Source organism: Babylonia areolata, chromosome 2 (genome assembly GCF_041734735.1).
Source record: "Babylonia areolata isolate BAREFJ2019XMU chromosome 2, ASM4173473v1, whole genome shotgun sequence".
NCBI lineage: Eukaryota > Metazoa > Mollusca > Gastropoda > Neogastropoda > Buccinidae > Babylonia > Babylonia areolata.
The window spans coordinates 27,369,831-27,391,632 of NC_134877.1; the positions used below are offsets into that span (position 1 = coordinate 27,369,831).

General features: G+C 41.0%; 1 protein-coding gene across 1 annotated transcript; it reads left to right on the plus strand.

Moving 5' to 3' along the window:
- The first annotated feature begins 123 nt into the window (after nucleotides 1-123).
- LOC143299953 (coiled-coil domain-containing protein 148-like) lies at nucleotides 124-21,068 on the plus strand. Its single transcript, XM_076613500.1, has 14 exons — nucleotides 124-243; nucleotides 1,453-1,537; nucleotides 1,976-2,208; nucleotides 3,189-3,340; nucleotides 4,363-4,541; nucleotides 5,487-5,682; nucleotides 7,475-7,622; nucleotides 9,589-9,795; nucleotides 11,692-11,832; nucleotides 12,411-12,529; nucleotides 17,256-17,373; nucleotides 17,776-17,826; nucleotides 19,961-20,053; nucleotides 20,441-21,068. The coding sequence occupies exons 2-14, from the start codon at nucleotides 1,483-1,485 to the stop codon at nucleotides 20,603-20,605; spliced, it is 1,857 nt and encodes a 618-aa protein (XP_076469615.1). The 5' UTR covers nucleotides 124-243; nucleotides 1,453-1,482; the 3' UTR covers nucleotides 20,606-21,068.
- The last annotated feature ends 734 nt before the right edge of the window (nucleotides 21,069-21,802 follow it).

The window sequence follows — 21,802 nt, forward strand, 5'->3', positions numbered from 1 at the left end:
CAAACTGTTATGTGAACAACAATATCAGCTGATTAATAGACACGTCTATTTTTGTTTGTGTATTTCGATTTTTCAGTCTTCAGAGATTCTTTTCGCCAGACTTTATGAGCACGGTTTTTACTGTTCTCCCGGAAATAGAGGGCGCTCCAACGTGGGAAGTGAGTGTGGATGTTTATATTCGATACGAACGATGGGGTAAAGTGGGCAACCTCACAGCGTTTGCAGAGCTCACACTTTGAAAATGTAAATATTGTTGACCACGTATTTTTCGTGTATGTTATGTAGATAGTTTCAACGTTAGCTTACGTTTTAAGCATGACTGTTAGTAAAGTGTTCATTAGTTGCCAGGTTTCAGAAGCAAACGAGCCAGGTTTCAAAACGCACCACTGGAGTGGTGGTGAGTGGGCATTTAGGGTTTGGTATTTAACTGCCAAAGCCACTCGGTCTTTTTCCATTTTTTTCTTTCGACTAAAAGGTAGCTATCCTAGGTATGCATAAGACTTTAGAAACTGTCTTATAGTGTTGATAATACATGCATTTTTCAACTACGAAGAGTGTTCCAGACCTGTGCAACTTAGTTTCTGTTTCTTGTTTTGTTTTTAAGTTTGGGGTGATTTACGCAGATCTTTTATCAAAAGTTCTAATTTTCATATAGATACTAAGGTAGACAGACTAAGCATCTTTTTCAGGTTAATGAAGTAAAGATTTTGTTATTCACTTATTGTTAAAAAAAAAAAAAGAATAAACTTTTTTTTTTAACAATTTAAGTGACAGTCTAACACGAAGGTTAAACATTTAAGTAACAGTCTAAGTTAACTCTAACCCATCAGTTTGTAAGTTCAGTGACCAGTCTGAAACAATTTACATACTTAACACATGCTGCATGAGCTGAATGACGCTCACTGATAACACTTAAGATCAAGAGAATATATTCATCACAAACTGACAAAGGCCTGCACACTGTGACTGTGTGAGGCTTAGTAACATTGTATTGTAAGCATTTTCTGTTCTGGGGGCCTTTTTTCCTATTTCCAGGTTGGTTTTTGTTGTTTGTGTGATGGTCTTTTTGTCATTATTCATATCATCAGGTTTTATTTCTTTTTTTCTTCTAGTTTCATGGTCTTGACTATTAAAATGAATCAACAGTTTTCTTTGGTTTGTGTTGAAAGAATTGATTGATTCTGAATGTGCGTTGTCATTTGAATTGTGGTCACTCCAGTTGTGAAAATTAACTGTGTGATTCTTTCTTATAAACACAACATGGTCTCTTCAGTACAAAGATGGAAGTTCAAGATGATATTGTAAGTTACATATATGTAATATGATATGTGCATATTTAATGTCTGACCATCATCTGTTTCCTAAAATGGGTTCATGAAGGTTATGTGATCAGTGTTTTGGATAGTTTTGTAATACACTTCCACATTTTTCTGTCATTTCTGTTCTTATCAGTCTAACACCTGAAAGGATTATTGTACAATCATGGGAGACAGAAAGGCCAGGTCGTTTATCACAAGCGTCAGCACTGCTGGTTCTGGTAAGTTCCTTCTGTTACCATCATTAAATCACAACTTTTTGTTTGAATTGTAGTGCACACTGCATGTTTTTTTTCTTTTCTTTTTTTTTGTTTGTTTTGTTTTTGACTTGTATTTGTTTATTCAGAATTATATTAAGCAGATATAAATGTTTACCCCATAATTGTTGGAAGGAAATTGTGTCTGAAAATGTTATCAGAAAAAAAAGGGGGGCATCCAGTTTCGATGTTTGAATGATAATACACCTCTACCCCCAAACCCCCCATTGAGGATGTAATGAAAATAGGAATATGTTGACAACTTTAATTTCTGTCAGCTTGTAAATATGTGGTCTTGAGACTTACTGTGTGAGAAGGAAATTAATGGACTGTCATGTTTGAGAAATTAGAAAGAAAAGGAACAGAAAGGCAAAATGAACATACACTATGGTTCGTTTTCAGATCCTCTTGTGCTGCGGATGGCTGAAGGACTGGGCAGCAACAAGTACAAGCCTGTGGACTATGCTCGTCTTAGAGCCCTGGCATCTGAGAAAAAGTTTGCTTCTCTAAAGACCTCCATGAAGGTGAACAAAATAGAGAAGATATCCCAGGCCAACAAAGAGAGCAGTGTGTTGAAGCAGCATCAGCTGGTGTGGCAGAAGGAGTTCCTCCGCCTTCAACACCTCAGGCGTAAGGTTAGTTTAAATTGTTTTTGATTTTGTGGTTTTATTTTTTACAATTAATATTATTATCCCTTACTGCAACTTCTGCAAGCCTCTCTTTTCGCCACCCTGTTTTTTTCTGTGTTCATCTTTTTTTCTTATCAGTAACTGTTATTTTTTTAAATAAAAAAAAAACTTTTGCAAATCTGTATATGTTCTCACTGGCTCTATCTCTTTCACTCTCTCTGTCTGTCTCTCCCTCCCTGTCTGTATAGATAGATAGATATTCGGGAATATATATTTATTTTGTTTCAATCATTTGTCTGCCATGTATATTTCATTTTGATTAAATTTTAATGTTTGTACTTTATATATCTTACACATTCCTATGGTAAGTTCTCAAGGCTTCACAAGTGCATTGGATTTCTAGATATATGTAGGCATCTGCCCCATTACTTTCTAAGCAGATGCAGTGAAACATAATGATGTATGGATCGGTTCGCATGCTCTGCCACCTACCTGAAACTGAAACTGATATGAATTTATTTTTTATAAATGAAACATAAAAACAATAACATGACATAAACGACAAAGTGATTTAATTGGGGTGAAACGGTTGTGCGTTTCTGATCAGTTGTGAACAAACATTGGTGCTATGAATGGAAATATCTGATTTGTCAATATTCAGACAAACATCAGTTTGGTTAGAATTACTTGTCAGAAAACATGTTTAGACTTAGAGTTTTTTTTGTTTTTTTTAATGTTTTATTTTTTTTATTTTTTTAAAGATGTTTTTTAATTTCTTTTATTATAGTAATTTACTACCTGTCTAGATGTGATATACTGTATTTTAATTATTTTGTTTTATATTTATATGCCACATGCCTGGATTCAAATACATGATTTGCATGAAGTCGGACTCCTGTGTCTCACATTGTTTTCCCTCCTCTTTTTTTTTTTTCACAGAAAATCCAGTTCAGTGATTTACTTGATATATTTTCTAAACTTTTCAGTTCCAAGCAGAAGTTGAATCTCACATGCGTCAAAATGCAGATGCAGATATTTGCAGTCAGATCTACCATGACTTTGAGTATCATGACAGCAGTCTTTCTACAGCCTTCGATGCCTTCAAACAGGACACTGCAGATCCAATCTGGAATCTCAGGTTTGCTTGTGTTTGTTTATTTACATGCTTGGGAAAAAAGTCTAGTTAGCTACTAAGCATAGAACTTGCCCAAATTTTTCTTCAGCCAGAAAGAGAAATAGCATCATAACTGTTGCCCAGCCCAGAAGAAGACTGTATTTCAGTCATGAGTGAACATGAACACAGTCCTGATATGGTATATGGTCTGATGTGTGGCTGAAAATGTTGACCAACTACCACTTCAGTCAGTGGACAAACACACACATGGCTGACGACACCAACCTCATTGGTTGACTTCATGCAAGCAGTGTGAATATGTTGGTAGATGGGGGGATTAAGGACTTTGATGACAGCGCATCTTTGGAATTGATCCAAAATGTGTGTAGTCTTGACAGATTTGTGGCAGTTTTAGTTCAGTCACAACACCTTGAGCAGTAGGACTTCATTTGGTGTGTTTTCTTTGTTTTCATGCTTTTTTGCATTGTTGATTAGTTTTTTGTTGAAAAATTCTTAATGATAAGCTATGAAAACTACACAGCTAAAATATTCTTCGTTGTTCAACCAGCTGAAAATCGTAATCTATGCATGCCATAATTTCAAAAGTACTTTCAGTAGAAAGCTGTCAGTTTCCTTTCAGAAACACATATAGCCTATGTACTTTTGACAAAAAATGTAATGTATTGAATTTTGTTGTTAATTTATACCCATTTTCACCGAAAATTCCCTGGCAGAGGCCTTGTAACTGGAGTTAGCTTTCCCTGGCAGTGAACAAGTTAAGAAAAAAAATATATATTCTGAATTATTTCCTAGATATATTGAAGAGATGGACATACTGAGAGACAGAGTTGGCCAAACTGTTGTTTTTTTCTCAGTTTTTGTGATGCCTCAAGATATGCATACCTACTTACCTACTTACACACACACACACACACACACACACACACACACACACACTCGAAAGAGCATATTTAGTAATCTGAAGCAGTCCATGATGATCAGAATAGTTGTGTGACTTGATTGTAATTATTTTCTTTCCCAATCAGGGATGATTTAAGATACTGGCTGACAGAAAACCGAGAAGACCTGAAACTTGGCGATCCTGATGTCATTGAGAAACATGCTGAAATCCGTGAAACTGTAACGTCCGTGAAAGCACAGCAGGCTGAGCTGTTGGAAAAGTTGCGCCATGAACAACACTGCTTGGAGCAGGAACTTGATACCGGTATGAACTGCATTTATTAATAAATTTGTATCCATTCCATGATTTGAGTTTTGAAATAATTTTCTGTGGAGACTGATTTTGTCTGACACATCTCTAGAGTCCCGTTTCTTTGCATGAGAGAAATTGTGAGAATTCTGAGCATTGGTGTCTTAAAGGTCCAAGGACCCTTAGTCTTTTTCAGCCATCAGAGCAGTGAACTCATATCTACTGTGTACTATGGCTTTGCACAGGAAGGCGGGGCCCAGTCCTCTCCAGCTGTTTTAACCTTCACCAACCAGTCAGATACCCAGTCACACCTGGGTGGAGTCAGTAAAATCAGCTTTTCCCAAGGACACAACACCATGCCAAAACAGGGCATGGAACCCTGATCACTGGTGAACACCGGATCAGAAATCTGATGTCTAGCCAATTCTGCCACATCACCTCATTGGTGTCAAAGAACACCAGAACATGATAAGGGCATTACAGATAGCTGTTAAACAACATAATGCATGATTGCTTGACTGAGATACACACCACTGATTGTCTTTCAGAGTGTATCAGCACTGCAAGACCCAAGTCCAGAGCTGTCAATGGTGCTGGAGGTGGTCTCATGACAGAGCGGTTAGCCTGAGAAATATTTGAAAACAAAATGTTGTGTCTGTAGATCCTGTTAAGTTACAGTTTTATACTGACCTTTGGTTATACAAGCTCATTAACTATACTGTAACCTAGTGGTGAAGAGTTACACAGGGGACTGATTCTTGTCCTTCGCAAAGTACTACTCTGCCCAAGTGGAGAAATGAAAGTAGTAGATTTTTAGCAGGATCAAGATTCAGTTTTCATTCTCCATGTTTTTTCAGATTACTTAAGTGTACATATAAAATCTCAAAGATCTTTACATCATCAAATCCTTTCTATGTTTGCATCCTGTGAATAGATTGTGGTGCTGTTGCTCATGTGCAGAGGAGCTGAGAACAATGTGCCCACCGGCACTGGAAAAGCATGCAGCTGTGTGTGAAGGGATCCCCACAGAGGCCATGGATCTGGAGTGCCCGGACAGAAGCCTCAAGTTCACCGTTCTGCAGGAGTTCCTCATTCTGGATGACAAGTACAATGCGCGCATAGATGATCTGCAGATGAGGCATGCGCTGGCCTTGAAGTAAGTCATGTGGATGATAATTTAGTCATTGCTTATGTGTGTTTTGAGATGCAGGAGTTTGTTTCTGTTAGGTTCAAGTGATGATAATGAAAATGAATCCTGTTGTTGCAGAAAGGTGTTGCCTTTTCAGTACACGTTGACTCACAAGATAGCTAAAGTCCACTTCTTTCCTTTTCAGCCAGTCATGTACACATTCATACTTGTACACAACACACACACACACACACATACACACAGAGCTGGATATGACGAGAGGTGTTTGTTTATGTGATCAGGCAAGATATGATGAGAGGTGTTAGTCGATATGGTGAGGTGTTTGTGGATGTGGCCAGGCTGGATATGATGGGAGGTGTTTGTCGATATGATGAGGTGTTTGTGGATGTGGCTAGGCTGGATATGATAAGAGGTGTTTGTCGATATGATGAGGTGTTTGTGGATGTGGCCAGGCTGGATATGATGAGAGGTGTTAGTCGATATGATGAGGTGTTTGTTAATGTGATCAGGCAGGATATGATGGGAGGTGTTTGTCGATATGACGAGGTGTTTGTGGATGTGGCCAGGCTGGATATGATGGGAGGTGTTTGTCGATATGATGAAGTGTTTGTGGATGTGGCCAGGCTGGATATGATGAGAGGTGTTAGACGATCTGATGAGGTGTTTGTGGGTGTGGCCAGGCTGGATATGATGGGAGGTGTTTGTCGATATGATGAGGTGTTTGTGGATGTGCCAGGCTGGATACGATGGGAGGTGTTTGTCGATATGATGAGGTGTATGTGGATGTGGCCAGGCTGGATATGATGAGAGGTGTTAGTTGATATGATGAGGTGTTTGTTAATGTGATCAGGCAGGATATGATGGGAGGTGTTTGTCGATATGATGAGGTGTTTGTGGATGTGGCCAGGCTGGATATGATGGGAGGTGTTTGTCGATATGATGAGGTGTTTGTGGATGTGGCTAGGCTGGATATGATAAGAGGTGTTTGTCGATATGATGAGGTGTTTGTCGATGTGGCCAGGCTGGATATGATGAGAGGTGTTAGTTGATATGATGAGGTGTTTGTTAATGTGATCAGGCAGGATATGATGGGAGGTGTTTGTCGATATGACGAGGTGTTTGTGGATGTGGCCAGGCTGGATATGATGGGAGGTGTTTGTCGATATGATGAGGTGTATGTGGATGTGGCCAGGCTGGATATGATGGGAGGTGTTAGACGATATGATGAGGTGTTTGTGGGTGTGGCCAGGCTGGATATGATGGGAGGTGTTTGTCGATATGATGAGGTGTATGTGGATGTGGCCAGGCTGGATACGATGGGAGGTGTTTGTCGATATGATGAGGTGTATGTGGATGTGGCCAGGCTGGATATGATGAGAGGTGTTAGTTGATATGATGAGGTGTTTGTTAATGTGATCAGGCAGGATATGATGGGAGGTGTTTGTCGATATGACGAGGTGTTTGTGGATGTGGCCAGGCTGGATATGATGGGAGGTGTTTGTCGATATGATGAGGTGTATGTGGATGTGGCCAGGCTGGATATGATGAGAGGTGTTTGTCGATATGATGAGGTGTTTGTGGATGTGGCCAGGTTGGATATGATAAGAGGTGTTAGTCGATATGACAAAGTGTTTGTGGATGTGGCCAGGCTGGATATGATGAGAGGTGTTTGTCGATATGATGAGGTGTTTGTTAATGTGATCAGGGAGGATATGACAAGAGGTGTTTGTGGATGTGGCCAGGCTGGATATGATGGGAGGTGTTTGTCGATATGATGAGGTGTTTGTGGATGTGCCAGGCTGGATGAAACGGGAGGCTGGGATCCAGATGACCATTTCACCTTCGTGGCCATCCATGACCAGTACCCCAGGGAACTGCCCAACAGACGTACCCTGCTTTTCGACCGACTCAAGCGCCATCTTCCCAGCAAATCACGTGGAGAACTGGTATGAGTCCTATGCTGTTCCCATGTTTACTGTGCCTGTAGGATGTGTGTGTTGTGTGTGTGTGTGTGTGTGTGTGAATTATACGTGTACATGTGTGGTGTGTGTGTATGTATGTATGTATGTATGTATGTATGTACATGTGTGTTTGTGTGTGTGTGAATTATGCTTGTACATGTGCAGTCTGTGTGTGTGTGTGTGAATTATGCAAGTACATATGTGGTGTGTGTGTGTGTGTGTTGGTATAGTTGTACAGACCAACAAGGTCAGTGCTCATTTTTTGAGACAGCACAAGTTTGCTCATTTTTTGAGACAGCATAAGTTTACCAAGTCTCAACATGCTTTTATCAGAAAAGGATTTAATAAATAGATAGATGGAATACAGGAGAGAAGAGAGAACAAGATACAAAGAGAGGTGAGGCTTTTGGTGTTTTTTCAAGGTATTCAATGAGAAGCAAAGTGGGTAACGAAGAACAGAAATGTGAATGGAGTGTTTCACATTCTTCATGCATCACATTTCATTTGCTACTGCTTATTTCATAGACTGAGATTTTGAAAAAAAAAAAAAAAAAAAAAAATCATAGACCTTTCTGTAGATTGTCAGAGTAGAATTTTTATGTATGTAGCTATTGGGAGAGGATTGGGCCCAGCATTCCAGTGCTGAGACCTAGACACAGTGAATGCAAGTTGTTCCATCCATGGTTCACAGCAAAGGGCGAACACTGATGTGTTACTCTGTGATGCAGTGTCTCCGTGTCTGATGTTAGGGGAACATGTGTGTTTGTATTTGTGTTATAACCCATGTGCAGTGGTGACTTTCAATGCGTGGGTGGGTGGGTGGTGGTGATGGGGATGGCGCAAGTAAAGGCGTACATGAGAAGGAAATATGGCTGAAAATGAACAGGAGTGACAGATGATTTTTTTTTTTTTTTTCAAAGTTTAATTCAACGGCATATTGCCGTCAAAAGAGGGCGCTAGTCAGGGGGGCAAAGGGGAGGTTACCTACTTCCGGGAGGTTATCGGCCGTAGCTACTTTTGTTTTCTTCGCATAGGCGGATAGTAGTTTGCACAGGACAGGAATGTCAGACCCCTGCCGGAGTCTGCACTAGTGGGTCACGGTAAGTATGTTACTTAAACATAATTTTAGGAAGAAAATTTCCTATTCAACTGTTCTTTGGTATTTCCCCCCCTGTTTTATCCTTTTTAAAAATTTTTTTATTGGTACTGATCTTAGATATCTAAAAAGTTTTTAGATATGTATGTCAGTGTAATTTTGTGAGAATACTTAAACACATTTCTCAAGATTTGTTAAAAACAACTGTTAACCGTTATTAAACAGGTAAATGTCCTTAGGTGTACTAGTGTATCTCTGAATGCTTACACATGTATATTTGTCTCTTGGGTGTGTTATTATGTTTGTATTGTGAGTGTGAGCACCATGACCAGGTGTTGATTTCTCTGGAGAGATAATACAGTTGACTTGACATCTTTTCTCTTGGGGAGCAGTCAGCACACATTGCTGAGTACTCAAAGAGTGCAGCGTCAGTGAGGGTGGTGGAACTGTAGAGGAAGGTGGCAAAATGGTCAAGATGCTTATCTGCCAATGACACCATGTGGGTCTGTGTTCGAATCTGGTCTCGCCCTTTCTCCAAAGTTTCACTGGAAAATCAAACTGAGCGTCTAGTCATTTGGATGAAATTATAGACTGAGGTAGCGACACACTCTTGGTGCACTGTAAAAGAGCCCATGGCAAGTGTTGTCCTCTGTTAAAACTGTGCAGAAGAAATCCACTCTGACAGGTACACAAATACATAACGCACGCACTCAAGACCTGACCAAGCATGTTGGGTTGCGCTGCTGGCCAGGCGTCCGACTAGCTGATGTGGTGTAGCGTATGTACTGATTTTTTTTTTCCCAAACGCATTGATGCCTCCTTGAGAAAGTGAAAGTGAGAGTGTTGTGCGGCCAGTCTGACCACGAGGACTGGTGGATGGACTTCAAGTACCTGAAGGAGCGTGTGAAGGGCGTGCACAACGACTGGGCACGGGACCGCCGGGAGCTGATGACCAAGGTCAGGCTGACCTTCCAGGAGGCCACGCTGACCCACCAGTTGGAGGAGCTGAGGTCGGAGAATGTGCAGCGTCAGAAACAGCTGTGTCAGGTGTTGTATGACAAGGTGAGACAGTCAGCTGTATGAGACAATCAGCTGTATGAGACAATCAGCTGTGTGACAAAGTGAGACAATCAGCTGTGCCAGGTGCTGTATGACAAGGTGAGACAGTCAGCTGTGCCAGGTGTTGTATGACAAGGTGAGACAATCAGTTGTATGACAAGGTGAGACAGTCAGCTGTATGACAAGGTGAGACAGTCAGCTGTATGACAAGGTGAGACAGTCAGCTGTGCCAGGTGCTGTATGACAAGGTGAGACAGTCAGCTGTATGACAAGGTGAGACAGTCAGCTGTATGACAAGGTGAGACAGTCAGCTGTGCCAGGTGTTGTTTGACAAGGTGAGACAATCAGCTGTGCCAGGTGTTGTTTGACAAGGTGAGACAATCAGCTGTGCCAGGTGTTGTTTGACAAGGTGAGACAATCAGCTGTATGAGACAGTCAGCTGTATGACAAGGTGAGACAGTCAGCTGTGCCAGGTGCTGTATGACAAGGTGAGACAGTCAGCTGTGCCAGGTGCTGTATGACAAGGTGAGACAATCAGCTGTATGACAAGGTGAGACAGTCAGCTGTATGTCAAGGTGAGACAATCAGCTGTGCCAGGTGCTGTATGACAAAGTGAGATAATCATCTGTATGACAAGGTGAGACAATCAGCTGTGCCAGGTAATCTTTGACAAGGTGAGACAATCATCTGTATGTCAAGGTGAGACAGTCAGCTGTGCCAGGTAATCTTTGACAAGGTGAGACAATCATCTGTATGACAAGGTGAGACAATCATCTGTATGTCAGGGTGAGACAATCATCTGTATGTCAGGGTGAGACAATCATCTGTATGTCAGGGTGAGACAATCATCTGTATGTCAAGGTGAGACAATCATCTGTATGACAAGGTGAGACAATCATCTGTATGACAAGGTGAGACAGTCAGCTGTGCCAGGTGCTGTATGACAAGGTGAGACAGTCAGCTGTGCTAGGTGCTGTATGACAAGGTGAGACAATCAGCTGTGCCAGGTGCTTTCTCTCTCTCTCTCTTTACATCTAATAAAGTGAAAAGTCATTAAATTGAGGAAAGAAGATTGTGAATGCCTGTCCTTTCGTCTACATTTGTGTGTGTGTGTTAGTGTTTGTGTGTGTGTGTGTGTTGTATCTACGGGTGTTGTTATTGTATGCCTTTGGTCAGAAACTGGTTGACTGATGGTCTTAGTCTCTATTTTGGTGAAGATTCTGTCAGATGTCTTTTGAAGTTTGGTTGTATTCTTTGTCAGACTTGAATAAACAACAACAAAGATCTGGTGTACCTTGTCATCTTCCCACCGATAGATGAAAGGAAAGCATTCTTTTCATTTGACACACAGAGAGATGACATACCTCCTTTACTTGGTACACTCATGGATGAAACATATCATTTACTTGACACACTCATTGATGTAATGCATGCTTTACTTGACACTCTTATAGATGAAATGCATCCTTTCCTCAGCACATTCACAGCAGAAATGTGCCCTTTACTTGATAGACAGACAGATGAAGTGCATGTTTTACTTGATAGACAGACAGATGAAGTGCATGTTAGATGAAGTGCATGTTTTACTTGACAGACAGACAGATGAAGTGCATGTTTTACTTGATAGACAGACAGATGATGTGCATGATTTACTTGATAGACAGATGAAGTGCATGTTTTACTTGGTAGACAGACAGATGATGTGCATGTTTTACTTGATATATATAGACAGATGAAGTGCATGTTTTACTTGATAGACAGACAGATGAAGTGCATGTTTTACTTGATAGACAGATGAAGTGCATGTTTTACTTGATAGACAGACAGATGAAGTGCATGTTTTACTTGATAGACAGACAGATGAAGTGCATGTTTTACTGGCCACACTGGGGGGTGCAGGTGCGGGAGTGGAGGGACAAGAAGTTGGAAGCGATGCAGCTGGAGGCGGAGCTGGAAGCTCAGCAGAGACAGCGCATGGAGGAACGCATGAAGGCCGAGGCCGAGGAGGAGAAAAGGAGGCGGCTGAAAGAAAAGGAGAAGGCAAGAAAGACCTCGCTTTCACTTCAGTTTGTATGTGTGTATGTGTGATTGTCAGTCGTGTTTGACTATTACCATCAGAACAGCAGAGAAGACACATGCTGTCCTGACTATCTGGGTTTGAATTTGATTATAGAATTATTAGAAAGTGAGTTTTCTTAAACAAGTTACATCCCCACTGTCTTGAACAGTCGGCATTTGGATGTTCCTGAAGGCCAGCTAGCCCACAAGGCTGCAGCACTGAAAGCCAGTGCAATCTTGCCTCTTAGTTAGAGGGTCATAGTCCTTCACAAAAGACTAAGCTGTAAATGACTTCCCATTGCAGTTGGAGAAACCATTGGTCATGCAGCTCTCACTTTGCTGTCGGCCCAGCTGTGGCACCAGACAGCCCAGGTTTTAAGGAGGTGTTTAAGTGTGGGAATTGATCCAGATGTGCTACACCACCCCAAAAAAAAAGTGTATGTATGTGTGTGTGAGTGCGCGTATGTGCCTGTGTGTGTGTTGGGAAGTTTATCAGAATAAGCGTTTTCTAATGTACTTATGTCCATGTTTATCTGACAATAACCTGACTGACGATGCAGATCAAGGAGTTCCAGTTGGAGCGGCAGCAGAAGCAGGAGGAGGAAGAGGCGGCCATGCAGAGACGACTGGAAGCACTGCAGATGGAGCTGGCGGAACAGGCCGTCTATGATCAAGAGAGGTGTGTAGCGTAGCACCGCAGACAGAAAGGGTGAAGAAAATTACAAATTGACTGTTTTTCAGCCATTTTGCTCTGTGTATATGAGCAGTGTGTGTAGTGTGTGAGAGAGAGAAGACAAGAGAGAGAGAGAGAGAGAGATGGATATTACACTTTTTTGTGCATATTCCATTTCCATCCTCTATGCTGTGAGAAAATTTTGCCTTCCCCCATATGACACAGGGGTCTTTCTTTGCCAAAGATTTATTTTAAAAAGAGAGAAGGAAAAACAACAACAACAAAACCTTGTTACAAAGAAGTAGAACAACAATGAACCTCTTGAAACATAAAAAATGTTTAGGAAGGCAGATTTGTACATTTTTGAAAGGTTCAAAGATTCTTACGTTCGATGGTTATGCGCAAAAAAAGCTCAAGAAAGAAACATAATTGATTTTATAATAAGAATAATAACATGTGTTACACGACGAGTTGTCCTGAGGACAATGTGGCGAGCGTCCTTGATCAATGCGTCCGGCAGAAGAACAATCACTGTGCGTCGTTTCAGGGGAGGGCGGAACCTAGCTCCTGTCCGAGCGTCAACTTTCCTTTTTTCTTCTTCTTCTTATCCTTTTTTGACTCACTTGTGTAAACAAAGTGAGTCTATGTTTTAACCCGGTGTTCAGTTGTCTGTGTGTGTGTGTGTGTGTGTGTGTGTGTGTGTCTGTGTGTCTGTGTGTCCGTGGTAAACTTTAACATTGACATTTTCTCTGCAACTACTTTGTCAGTTGACACCAAATTTGGCATAAAAATAGGAAAAATTCAGTTCTTTCCAGTCATCTTGTTTAAAACAATATTGCGCTTCTGGGATGGGCACAAAAAAATAAAGAATGAAGCCTAATTATATGCAAACTGCATTTGCTGTTGTATTTGTATTTTTTGTGTTCTCTGGGCTTGGCACTTTGATCTGATGTTCTGACCCAACAGCTAGAGCAGTCATTGTTGTCGTTTTGTGTTCAGACGGGAGCTTCTTTTGCTGGGCATGGAGGTTTTGTTTGTTTTGCGAACATTTTGGTGCGGATAGTGGAGGGGGGAAATTGCTCTGTAATGCTAGTGGAGTTAGTTTGCTTTGGACTGATCTTTCTCATCTTGAGCATTGCATTTTGAAACAAGAGAGGCGGGGCCTTCGGGACTCGCTTGTGGTGCACTTTTTAAGAAAAATCCAGGCTTTTTGTGTATTGAGTATAATTTCAGGGTGTGATGTTTGGGATGGGGGAGGTCGGTTTGGAGCAAACTGAGTTCCCAGCAGAGTGGTTTCCCTTGTTCTGCTGGCTGCACCAGAGCATTTGCGGTAAATGAGACTCCCATCGGCGGGGGGGGGGGGGGGGGGGGTTCCTGTTTGGACGGGGGGTGATAGTGGTGACAGATCTTTTGTTGGGTTGAATGTCGGATCGGGGTGCCGGGTTTGGAGAATGCAGGAGATGTGGATGTAACAGTAAATGCATTATGCTTGGTACATGGATGGCTTGGATTTTTTTAGGGGTGTATCGCAGGTGGGTCTTGGGGGCCTTGCCTTTCTTGTTTCTTTTTTTTTTTCCCCTCCAATAATTAATGTTGATCTAATTGCATGTTTTTCGACGTATATGTATTATACTAAGATGATTTCGATGATTATCTCACATACAGAATCCACACACTCACATCAGAGCAAACTTAGTCACAGACAACTGAAGACACATGCATAATGTTAAAATATTCACTGAAACTGTCCATGAAAACTGAATATTCAGACAAAGAGCTTAGTGTATTGGAGGAATGCTACTTTGAATACATTTAGATGTACTTACATATATTGATTGAAAACTGACATGTTATACAGAAAAAAAAGCGAAAGAAAACAGAAGAAAAAAAAAGGTTTTTGTTTTTTTTTGGCCAATGAAGGCGTGTGAAAGCACCAAAAAAAAACCCCCCACCAAGTTCTGGTGCTCCATGACCTGCATGCAACTGAGGCCACAAAAAAAAGGAGAAGGGGAAAAAAGGAAAAAGAAGAAAGAGAAAAAAAGAAAAAAAGATTGATTCTAAGTTTGGTACACATGATTGTATGATTTATGATATGATATTATATATCATATGATATTGTACGGATTCCTTCCATATCATTGTCTTTTTTTCTTTTTTTTTAACTAGCCTAAAATCCGTAAATGAAAAGTTGTATTTATTCCATAAATGTTACGGATTACTATGACATATAGTTATTATGGAGTGCCAAGTATTGGTTTGATTATTTCCATGTTGTTTAGTTGATTGTGTAATTTATATGCAAAATAAAACGGTGGTCGACCCAAAAAAGTCCGGGTAAAAGCAGCAAAAAAACAAAACAAAAAAAACAAAAAAAAAAAAAAAATTGTAAAAAAAAAAGAAAGAAAAAAAGAAGAATAATAACACTGACTTTATAATAAGAATAATAATAATAGTGTAAGGTGTTTTTGAAATGCTGAATCTTGTGAATCAGGGTGCTACCACACTGTTAGTAACACTCAATGACCAGACATGGGAACAGCAAATAGTTGTGTGTACATACATGTCTGCCGGTGTTTGAAAGGCATGGCAGGAAGAAAAGGAAAAAGCCCAGGTAAGTATGACTGAGGATGGTGGAGGGCTTTCAGTCTTTTTCCCCATGTGGAAATCAGTGTGTGTTGGGGTTAATGATGCACAGCAGGGCTTTTAGCCCTTTTCCTATATGGAAATCGGTGTCTGTGTTGGGGTTAATGATGCACAGCAGGGCTTTTAGCCCTTTTCCTATATGGAAATCAGTGTCTGTGTTGGGGTTAATGATGCACAGCAGGGCTTTTAGTCCTTTTCTTGTTTGGAAATCGGTGTCTGTGTTGGGGTTAATGATGCACAGCAGGGCTTTTAGCCCTTTTCCTATATGGAAATCGGTGTCTGTGTTGGGGTTAATGATGCACAGCAGGGCTTTTAGCCCTTTTCCTATATGGAAATCGGTGTCTGTGTTGGGGTTAATGATGCACAGCAGGGCTTTTAGCCCTTTTCCTGTATGGAAATCAGTGTCTGTGTTGGGGTTAATGATGCACAGCAGGGCTTTTAGTCCTTTTCCTATATGGAAATCAGTGTCTGTGTTGGGGTTAATGATGCACACCAGGGCTTTTAGCCCTTTTCCTGTATGGAAATCAGTGTCTGTGTTGGGGTTAATGATGCACAGCAGGGCTTTTAGCCCTTTTCCTGTATGGAAATCAGTGTCTGTGTTGGGGTTAATGATGCACAGCAGGGCTTTTAGTCCTTTTCCTGTATGGAAATCAGTGTCTGTGTTGGGGTTAATGATGCACACCAGGGCTTTTAGTCCTTTTCCTATATGGAAATCAGTGTCTGTGTTGGGGTTAATGATGCACAGCAGGGCTTTTAGTCCTTTTCCTGTATGGAAATCGGTGTCTGTTTTCCTATATGGAAATCGGTGTCTGTGTTGGGGTTAATGATGCACAGCAGGGCTTTTAGCCCTTTTCCTATATGGAAATCGGTGTCTGTGTTGGGGTTAATGATGCACAGCAGGGCTTTTAGCCCTTTTCCTATATGGAAATCGGTGTCTGTGTTGGGGTTAATGATGCACAGCAGGGCTTTTAGTCCTTTTCCTGTATGGAAATCGGTGTCTGTGTTGGGGTTAATGATGCACAGCAGGGCTTTTAGTCCTTTTCCTGTATGGAAATCGGTGTCTGTGTTGGGGTTAATGATGCACACCAGGGCTTTTAGCCCTTTTCCTGTATGGAAATTGGTGTCTGTGTTGGGGTTAATGATGCACAGCAGGTTTTTTTTAGCCCTTTTCCTATATGGAAATCGGTGTCTGTGTTGGGATTAATGATGCACAGCAGGGCTTTTAGCCCTTTTCCTATATGGAAAGCGGTGTCTGTGTTGGGATTAATGACATTCAACAGGGCTTTCAGTCCTTTTCCCATGAGGAAATCAGAGGATTAGAGGCACACAGTAACAGCAGGGCAGAAGATGGGCAGTTCACATGATGTTACGCACAGTTATTAACCCTTTGTTGCTTGGTGGACTGGTTCATATGCATTTTGTTGACAGTAGGGTTCACTAGGATGTGACCAAACAAAAGTCCATACTTTTTTCCTCCAGACCAGACTGAAAGTTTTTTTCATATCAAACACAAAGTCAAATGGAATTTTTCAAATTCATCTGTTAGACCACTGATGAAAACAGTTGGCTGATATCCCAGTTTTGGTATTAAGTTTTCATTACAGTTTGTTTTTTTATTGTTTGGTTTTTCAATGTGTGAAGCCCTTTGGTGAATGGTTATTGTCAAATATTTTATTAAGACTTCACCTTTTTTGAGACATAAAAAAAAGAAAAGAAAACCTTATCCAAGATGTTTCCAGTCCTGGCAGTGGCACTCCCATTTTTCCAAGACTTTTCCAAACTTCCATGACTGTTCCCCTGTGATTGCATTAGATGTCTTTTAATTGCTTGTATGCCTTAGTAAATGTAAGTCTGCCAACTATAGTTTAAATGCAAGTATTTCAGGAAAGACATCTATTTTTAAGAATACTGCCAACCTTCTTGAAAGACGGTTGAAAAGTACACTCAGTTTGTGTTCTGTTCAAGAAGAAGAAGATCAAGAGACTGGATGGCCTTCACCATGCAGTAAGTCATCACACAAGAAGAAATGGGTAAGCAGAATGGTGTTACGTATAATACACATGTAATTTTGAAACAAATGTTTGCACAGGATAAAGTATCGCCATGAACAGTTGCAAGAGAAGCTGAAGAAGAAGCAGGACGAAGAGGAGAAAAGACAGCAGGATGAAGAGGAGAAAGAAGCCAGACTGGAGGCTCTGCGAGCACAGGTACTTTGAATTTAACAGGGCGCCGCTGTATTTGTGTGGCTGCTCCGGAAAACTTTGATTCCGTTTGTATTGGCTTATTTTTATGGTTGCATTTCAAAAGAGAATCTTTTCTGTTTGTATTAGTTTGATTTAGCGGTTTCATTGTAAAAGAGGATCATATTGTGCTCATATTAGTTCCAGAAACGCTGATTATGCTTTGATCTCTGTATTTCGTGGATGGGTCTTTAAGCATGCTGATCTTGTGGCATCTGCGTCTTTATTTCCAGTTCATTCTCTTTTGTGCTGGTGGATTTTGAATACACGCAGAAACACTGGTAGAAAGTTTACAGTCAACAGATTTGGAGAAAACTAGCAGATGCTAGACAAGATGTTTCTGAAGCTGTTTGATGTGAATTGTTTCAGGTTCGGGTGACAGCAGAAAGTGACCCGACACGAACCATGCAAGATACCAAGGTGAGTTCTAATCCTCTGTTTGCTTGTGAACAGTTTTGGTATAAGATACAGGTTGATTGTAGATTGGCAGGAGTTTTTTTTTTGTGTGTGTGTAGTCATCTTTTTTTACTGCTTTTTTTCTGTTTTGGTCAGTGTCAGAAGGGAAGCAAAGAGTGGTGCATTACTCAGTGAAAATTTACAATGATGAGTCATATTAATGTGCTGTAGAGTGATTGTAGATTCACTGAAGTTGTTATTTGTCTTTTTTTCTTGTTTTTTTTTTCGTGCTCAATGTAAAAAAAAAAAAGAAAGAAAAAAAAGAACCATTTTTTACGCTGAGTTTTCGAACAGTGAGTTATTTTGAAGGGTGACAGTGATGTGGACCAGACTGTGGTGACCTTTGACCTCAGAGATGGTTATCACCTGATTGACTTGATATCATCTGACTGACAAAAACATATTCATAAAGGATTTTGACAGATACCACTTTACATGGACAACAGTTCAAAACAAACAGCTGGATCGTTAATGTGTAAGATCATTCATGAATGGTCTGTGATTCTTCTTCTTGTGTCCATGGGCTGCAACTCCCACATTCACTTTTATGTGCACAAGTGGGCTTTTACCTGTATGACCGTTTTAACCCTGCCGTGCAGGCAGCCATACTCTGCTTTCGGGGGTGTGCATGCTGGGTATGTTCTTGTTTCCATAATCCACCGAATGCTGACATGGATTACAGGATCTTTAACATGCGTATTTGATCTTCTGCTTACGTATACACACGAAATGGAATAAGGCACTAGCAGGTCTGCACATATGTTGACCCGGGAGATAGGAAAAATCTCCGCCCTTTACCCACCAGGCGCCGTCACCAAGATTCAAACCCGGGATCCTCAGATTGAAAGTCCATTGCTAAAACCACTTGGCTATTGCACCTGTCGTACGTGATTCTGCTTCAGATAATGTTTTAGATGGGGGTATGTTTTCCATTTCCCTACATCAGTATATGTGGAGGTCTGTTTATGTTTGATTCCTTCTGTCTGTCTGTCTGTCTGTACATGCCTTGTTTAGACAACAGTAGGATGACATGGTCGTTGCTCAAGTGGTCATTTTTGAAATCATACTTTAATTACACATACTTAACCGTGACCCACTAGTGCAGACTCAAGCAGGGGTCTGACATTCCTGTCCTGTGCAAACTACTATCCACCTATGCTCAGAAAATGAAAGTAGCTGCGACCGATAATCTCCCGGAAGAAGGTAACCTCCCCTTTGCCCCCTGACTTGCACCCTCTTTTTCCGGCAGCCATCTTGACTCCTGTTCCTGTGCTCTTCATATGGCTAAGATAGGAAGAATGTTTGAGGCTGTGTGATGTATTCAGGATGACGTGATCTTCTTTCAAACAGAACTGGCTTTTAGATATGGAAAGCCAAGAAAAATATAGTTGGTTTCTTTTATTTAAAAGTATATTTCAGACAGAAAACAGTTATTTTAGATAAATAGCACTGATTAGGCATTGCAAGATTTCAGTTAAAATTGTTTGGCTTTAATGCAATCAGAGGATGGATTCAGCCTTTAACTTCCACAGAATCACCATGCCCATTGTTGATGAAAATCATTTCCCGTTTTAATTTTTGATAAAGTGAGAGAAAATTTACCAGCATGTTGCTAAAAGCCACAGTGTCGTTTCTGCTTTAATGTCCAACAATGAACTTATAATTCAGTCAGTGGCTAGAATTTATTGCAGAAGCACAAAATATGACACAGCCACATCAGTCATAACAGTGCCAGAGGAAATGAGGGGGATAACCATGTGTAATGTATACTTTGTGTTCTCATAGCAAGGTAGATAATACTATACTGTGTAACTGTAAGAATGAATGGTGGAGTCTGTATTTAAGAAAAATTCAAATATACTTGTTTTTTTGTTTTGTTTGTTTGTTTGTTTGTTTGTTTATTGTATTGTAAAGGTGCGGTATTTAGAAGTATTATATTTGTGTACTGCTGGAACAAGCAGAATGAGGTGTGTTTTACATCAGGGTATAATAGAATACTATAACCCTTATCACCCCATTGTCAGTAGACCCTTGCAGGTAAAGCACCCCCCACCAAAAAAAAGTGATGACAGTGATGTGTTGACTTTGTGCCCTGCAGGCCTGGCAGGCCCACCACCTGCAGGACGAGGACCACGAGTACATCAGCATTCAGAAACCCCTGTTTGACGTGCACAGCTTCACCGCCAAACAGGTACTGGCTGCCTCAGGGGGTTGGCTCTTGTCTTTCCTTCGTGCAGTTTGACGGATACTGACATAGCGCCTGTCCTCGATCAGAGACCAAGCTCAAAGCACCTCACAAACAAGTCTTTTGCGCAGCAGTCGTTTCTACCAAGGCAGAGCTGACTTGACAGCTGCCTTTGTTTGTTTTCCAACACAGGCTTCATTCACGCACTCGCTCACACCCGCACTGCAATAGAGTACAGTGCAGTGCAGTACAATAGAGCACAGTACAATACAGTATGGTACAGTAAAACACAGTACATGAGAGGTAGTGTGCAATACAATAGTACAATACAAAACAGTACAGTACTATAGAATACAATACCGTGCAATACAACAATACAATGGTTGGTTGCAGATCACCAAAGACCCCAGAGTACGGCTGGAGAACAAGCTGAGAGAAGCAGGCCTTCACAACAGCGAGTACGCACGCTCTGTGCTGTCCCAGGTCAAGCCCCTGCAGGCCCCACGCAAAGACACCGTGTCCACGCTGAGATTCAATGACACAGGGGGCAAGAACTGAGGTGTGCTCAACAACTGGTGTGCACATTTTGCTGTGATGGTTTGTTGTCAGAGAGTGTGGTGCTGCAGAAGGTTGTGGATTCTGTGTACAGTATACTTGTTGGTACACAGTGGTTTCCGTGAAGAACTTGCACGGACAGACTCGAAAGGCTTGCCTTTTTGTTTTGAACTGTTTTTACCTTTGTTAGTGTTTTTGTCCATGGTGGTTCCGCTGCCAAAAGAGTGAATGGGAAGGGGTGTGTCCGGGTCCTGAAATTGAGAAGTTCAGGTCATGTTTCACAGCACAGTGAATGTGTGTTGTGTGTATGTCAATAATTATGTCAGCCAAGTATTTGTTGTCGTGTATGTGTGTACTTATGCTCCAGGTCTGTTGTGGTCCATGTACACATGGACTCCATGATGATAAACTGCTGAGAAGCTTGCAGACATGGGGCCTCAGTTATCCTGGATAACATTTGAAATTTTTTTTAAATTTATTGTGAACACCTTCAGCATATGTGTGGGAGAGTGCAGATCATGTGGGTTTCAGTATTACAATACAGCATTGACGTGTGTGTGTGCAGGTTAAAAAATGTACATGTACATAGAATAATGCAATCAGTTCATACAGCATTATATATTTAGTTTGTTATAAAAACACCCTTTTTTTTTTTGTTTTTTTTTAAATGTGTATGTCCATTGTTCTTGACCACAACTGAAGCAGACAGGAAGTGTTCACACCCTGCAGTGTCGGTCATGCCTTCAGGCTGGGCAATGACTCTGTGCACTGAGGTGGGGATGGCTGTAAGATTTACAAACTGACAGCATGTCTGATAGTATCAATGGCTCAAGGAGGTGTCACTGCGTTCGGACAAATCCATATACGCTACACCACATCTGCCAAGCAGATGCCTGACCAGCAGCGTAACCCAACGGCCTTAGTCAGGCCTTGAGAAAAAAAACCACCAAACTGACAGCATGTCAGATACAGTATTTGTAGTATCCAACTTTGCAGTCTTAGATGCTTGTTGCGTCATGAAGATGATAGGGTTCAACAGGTTTTTTGTTTTTTTTTAAGTAGACATATCTGTGAGAAAGGCATCACTTACAGATGTTAAGGTTTTATTTCAGTGGGTCTCGTACCAGGAAAGCTTTGGGATGAGTTGGTTGCATTTCTATCAAATGGTCCATGGTCAACTTCCTAAATTAAAATGAATTA

What these genes read in the sequence shown, in the direction of transcription:
- LOC143299953 (XM_076613500.1), top strand. Translation starts at nt 1,483, where the DNA reads ATGGGAGACAGAAAGGCCAGGTCGTTTATCACAAGCGTCAGCACTGCT. An exon ending in GCCGTCTATGATCAAGAGAG is followed by an intron (nt 12,530 to 17,255) that starts GTGTGTAGCGTA and finishes ATGTTTGCACAG; the next exon opens with GATAAAGTATCGCCATGAAC. An exon ending in GAACCATGCAAGATACCAAG is followed by an intron (nt 17,827 to 19,960) that starts GTGAGTTCTAAT and finishes TGTGCCCTGCAG; the next exon opens with GCCTGGCAGGCCCACCACCT.